This window comes from Perognathus longimembris, chromosome 26 (genome assembly GCF_023159225.1).
Source record: "Perognathus longimembris pacificus isolate PPM17 chromosome 26, ASM2315922v1, whole genome shotgun sequence".
Classification (NCBI taxonomy): domain Eukaryota; kingdom Metazoa; phylum Chordata; class Mammalia; order Rodentia; family Heteromyidae; genus Perognathus; species Perognathus longimembris.
This window is the reverse complement of record NC_063186.1, coordinates 11,425,590-11,431,113: the sequence shown is the minus strand read 5'-3', so window position 1 is coordinate 11,431,113 and position 5,524 is coordinate 11,425,590. Positions and strand designations below refer to the sequence as shown.

The window sequence follows — 5,524 nt, the reverse complement described above, 5'->3', positions numbered from 1 at the left end:
TAATATTCTGCATTCGATAAATGAATGAGAATATTGAAATATAAAAAGTGGAGTAGCCAATGACAGGCATGCAGGACTCTCCTGGTCATGGTTTGGGAAAATGGCATTTGTGGTTCACGCTGGTCATCCTAGCTACCCCAGGAAGCTGAGATCTAAGAAGAACCCCAGTTCAAAGCCAGCCAGGGCAGGAAAACCTATGAGACTCCCTTCTCTTCGGAAACAACCCAACTCCAGAAGTAAAGCCATGGTTCAAATGGTAGAGTGCCAGCCTTTGTAAAAGACAAAAACCAAAAGCTAAGGAACACTACTTAGGCCCTGAGTTCAAGCCCCAGTCCCAATACAAACTAACAAACAAAAAAAAAGAACAAGAAAGAATGAACTAAGTAGTAGCTCACTTTATTCTGTATCCAGCACCCCTTGTATGAGGTGAAATTTGGGGGTTGGGGGGTGTGGGGTCCCTTTCCACCTGGAGCTGTCGGGCCATGGCGTAGCAATGACAGATGGGAGGACAGCAAGTTGGGGAGTCGGCCTGGGCCAGCTGTGTGCTCCTCCAGGCCTATAGCTTGCAGCCATCTAGCCAACGGTCCAGGGTGTCCAGACAGCTGGCAGTTCCGGGACCAGGTGGGCCTAGGAGAGGGGCAGGCCAGAGAGAGAGAGAGAGAGAGAGAGAGAGAGAGAGATCAGGAGGAAGCTCCTATCTATCTTTTTCTTCCAGTCCCAGGACTTGAACTCAGGGCCTGGACTCTGTCCCTGAGCTTCTGTTTGCTCAAGGCTAGCACTCTACCACTTGAGCACAGCACCACTTCCGGCTTTTTCTGTGTCTGTGTGCTGAGGAATCGAACCCCAGGGCTTTGTGCATGGTAGCGTGCGCTCTATCACTGAGCCACCTTCCCAGCCCATGTGTGTCTATCTCAACCCTGTGCCTTGGAGGTGAGTGTGTGGCCCGTGCCGCCCCCATGTCACACATGCACCTGGCCCAACTGTCAGCTGTGGAACCCTCTCCACCCCTGGCCGCACGCTCACTCGCTGCTTCTCTAAACATGAGAACTTCTAATGGCGCCGGTGGCTCACGCCTGTCATCCTAACTTCTCAGGAGGCTGAGATCTGAGGATCGCAGGTTCAAAGCCAGCCTGGGCAGGAAAGATTGTGAGACTCTTATCTCCAGTGAGCCACCAGGAAACCGGAAGTGGTGCTGTGGCTCAAGTGGTAGAGAGCTAGCCTTGAGTGTAAGAGCTCAGGGACAGTGCCCAGTCCTGTGAGTTCAAGTCCCAGGACTGGCCAAAGAAAGAAAAAGAATATGCTATAGATATTGTTCTGTATATTGTGTTCCCCATTGCATTACAGTGTACTGTATCTTATATGTTATGTCTCATGTACTGCTATATCTAGCATAAATGTGTACGGTTGTGATGTAATGTTTATATATTGTTATAATCTAACATAATTACATATGTCTCTATAAATATATACATATACGCACTTATGCTTATATTTATATATTAAAATATATATAACACATTTGCTGTCTATAATAAATGTAAATAATACATCTTTATATAATATTTACGTTTTTACATATCACATATATTTACATGTGAATATATTTGATATAATACACACAATATAAAATATATTATTATATTATACATTTACATATGCATATAGTATTATTTATTATATTATTTATAGGTAGTATTATATATAACATATTGTTATATATTACATGCAATATATAATGTAAATAATGTATTATTTGTATATTATATATTATAATAGCATGTATAGCATAAACATAAATAGTATAAGTAACATATAATATATAATACATAATATATAAATATTATATAACATATTATATATAAATATAATAAAAGATATTTTTATACATAAATATATTTTATATTATATGGATTATTTATATATCTTACCATATAGAATATGTACATTTGATATTACATTTATCTATAACATGCATTCATAATAATAAACAGAAAGAATACAGCTTTATATTATATGAAAATATGTATATATTTGTCAGACACACATTTATGTGAGCTATATAAATGTTACAATACATTATAAATATACATCCACATTTCCGCATATACACTGTATGCATTACATATTGTATATTATATAATATACATACTATATAATAGATAGATTGCATGGTATGTGTATACACACATATACACACTCACGACATATTATACACACAAATATACACACACACAGTGACTCACCACGCTCCCATCCCTTGCTTGCCTTTCACAATTGTCTTGGCACATTTTATCGTGTCCTTTAAATTCGGATTCAGTAACGCTGTGGAGGCAAAGGAAATGGCAGCTATGTGGACAGCTCCCACCGGAGAGTAGCCCTCCCTCCCTCCCTCCCTCTCTCCCTCCCTCCCCATCCTCTCCCTCCTTCCTCCCTCCCTCCTTTCCTCCTTCTTCCCTCCCTCCGTCCTTCCTCCCTCCTCTCTCCCCCCTCTCCTTCCTTCCCTCCTTCCTCCCTCCCTTCTCCCTCCCTCTCCCTCCCTCCTTTCTCTCCCCTCCCTCCTACCTCCCTGCTCCTTTCACCTCGGTACTCCCTTCCTCCTTCCTCCCTCCTCCCCCTCCCTCCTCCCTCTTTTCTCCCTGCTTCTTCCTCCCTCCTTCCCCCATCCCTCCTTCCTTTCTTCTCTCTTTCCCCCTCCCTCCCTTCCTCCCTCCTTTCTTCCTTCCTTCCTTCCTTCTTCCCTCCCTCCTTCCCTCCTTCCTTTTTTCCTTCCTTCCTCCCTCCTTCTTTCCCTCCCTCCCTCCTTCTGTCTCTCCCTCCCTCCTTCCTTGCTCTCTCTTTCCTCTTTTTGTGTGCCAGGACTGGGACTTGAACTCAGGCCTTGGGCTGCCCCTGAGCCCGCATCCTCCCCCTCTCGGCCTCCCCGCCCCCCCACCGCACCCCTTCAGGCCTCGCAGGCCTGGGCTCCCCTAACCTCCCCCTCCCTGCACGTCCTGGCTGGGTTCTCGTCCTCCCTCCCCCCCACCCCGGAGGAGGCCGCGTGGGAGCCCACCGGAGCAGGACACGCGACACAGGTTCTTCCCGTGGTCACACCAGTTGGTGTCTCGGATCTGAAAGAGGCCGTAGCCCATGTAGCCGCCCTTGGCATTCTCATACACGGCCGTGGGGTTGAACTTGCTCTCGAAGTAAGCCAGGCACACCCCTGGGGAAGCAAGGAGGGGCACGTGGGGGGGGGGCCCTCCCCAGGCCGGGGGGGACAGGGAAAGGAGAGAGGGCAGGGAGGCCTCTACTCACAGTTCTGAAGGCTGTAGCCCTCGAAATAATTCAGGCCTCCATCACTGAGTATCTTAGCGATTTCACAGCGGCCCATGATGGCCGAGCCAGTGGGGGCCGCCAGGTAGCCAATGAGGGAGAGGAGAAGGGGTGCACGCATGGTCTCCCCTGAGCAGGGGATGATGGTGGTGGGACCGATTACTCCTGCCAAGATAGCAGGGACACTGGGGAGAGTCTCACCAGGAAGCCTGCAAAGCTCCCCAATCTAAAATCCTTAGCCACTCCAAAGGCTGAGATCTAAAGGATCACAGTTCAAAGCCAGCCCAGGCAGGAAAGTCTGTGAGACTCTTAGTGTACAATTCACTACGCCACCACCCCCAAAAAGGCCACAAGTGGAGGTGTGGCTCAAGTCTTGAGGGAAAAAGCAAAGGGACAGTTCCCAGGCCCTGAGTTTAAGGCCTGACACACACACACACACACACACACACACACACACACAACAAATGAGCAATACATGAAGTTACTAACAAAGTGCCCCCACAGTTGAGTGTCAATGCAAGACCCCCCTCCTGCTCACCATCTACCCACTCTGGCTGCACACCTGAGCTCTCCCAGCTCTTCCAGTACCTTCTCCAGGGAGGGGAAAGGTCAGTCCCAGCCACAACCCTGGGGGGTGCAGCTGGACCGGTTGCTGGACCTGCGAGTGGTTTCCTGGTATCTTAAGGCTTTGTTTCTTCCTTCCTAACTCATTTGCCTTCACCCAGCAACTTCTAAACCACCAGTCCTTCTCCATGACAGGACCCTCTTCTAGAATCTTCTCTATGACATCACCTTACTGGGAGCTAGCACATTCTGAAAAAGGAAGGGCTAGATCACCATCCGGGTTGGTAAGAGCTCTCTACTGTTGTTGTTAATAGGCTTAGTCTCCAAATTCAGAGGCCGAAAGACAGACAGACACAGGCAGCTGAATTGATGTTTGGATGGGTATCTAGATAGCTGGATCGATAGAGAGATATATGGATGGATGGATGTGTGGGTGGATGGATGGATGGGTGGATGGATGGGTGGGAGGATGGATGGATGGGTGGATGGGTGGATGGATGGGTGGATGGGTGAGTGGACAGATGGATAGATGGATGGATGAGTGGGTGGGTGGATGGATGGTTGGATGGGTTAGTGGATGGATAGATGGATGGATTGATGAGTGGATGGATGGATATATGGAGTGACAGGTGGACGGATGGACGGGTGGGTGGGTGGATGGGTGGATGAATGAGTGGAAGGACAGATGGATATATAGATAGATGAATAGATACTTCATTTGCTTGCTTGGTGCTACTTTCTCCCACTGTTGCCCTCAGCCAGAAAACCTGCAAGGCTCAAGAAGGCCTCCATACACCTGCCAGACCCCCGACACTCCCGGATTCAGAGACCGCGGTAGCCGAGGCCCACCAAGCCCACCCTAGCTGCACGGGAGTGGCAGAGACTCAGGCCAGCTCCAGTGGGAGGGCGTGTCCCCAGAGGGAGGGGTTCAAGTGTAAGGGGCGTGCCTCGACTGGGAGGGGCGTGGCTAGCAAGTGGGGCGTGGCCTGCGTGCAGTGGGTGTGGTCCGGGGAGGAGCAGGGCCCCAGTGGAAGGGATGTGGCTTGAGTGGGAGGGGCGTGGCTCGAGCATGGGCGTGGTTCGCACGTGGGGCGTGGCCTGCGTGCGGCGGGTGTGGCTCTGCAGGCACCAGCGGCATTTAGTGGGCTTCAAAGTGGTTTTCACGCTGTGATGTCACCAGCACAAAAGTCCTGTGCAGGGCTGGGGGCGTGGCTCCAGCGGGAGGGGCGTGGCTCGAGTGGAAGGGCGTGGCTCGAGGGGAGGGGCTCAAGCTGGTGGGTGTGGGTTACTTGGGATTGGCATTGCTCAATGGGAGGGGTGGGGCTCAAGTAAGAGGGGAGGGGGCTAAAGCAGGAGGGCGTGGCCATGTGGTCAAGGTGGGGTTCAAGGGTAAGGGGAGGAGCTCAAGGGAGAGGGCGTGGCTCACGTGGGCGGGGCATGCCCTCGTAGGATTGGAGTGACTCACTCTGACGGGGAGGGGCTGAGGAGGAGGGTATGGCTTGCAAGAAGTGGGCGTGGCTCAAGTGGAAGGAAATACGCGGCTAGAACTCTGTGGGTGTGGCTCATCCTGATGGGCGCGGCTCTCGCGGTTGGTTGTGGCTGTGTTGAATGGGCGTGGCTCACACTGGGTGGGCGTACCTCGTGTTGAGCA

General features: G+C 50.3%; 1 protein-coding gene across 1 annotated transcript; it reads right to left on the bottom strand.

The window, feature by feature from the left end:
• Positions 1–556: 556 nt before the first annotated feature.
• On the bottom strand, positions 557–3,430 carry Lyzl4 (lysozyme like 4). Its single transcript, XM_048334730.1, is given in 5 exon segments — positions 557–595; positions 597–627; positions 2,244–2,322; positions 3,050–3,199; positions 3,292–3,430. Coding segments are annotated over 5 exon segments (438 nt in total).
• Positions 3,431–5,524: the final 2,094 nt, after the last annotated feature.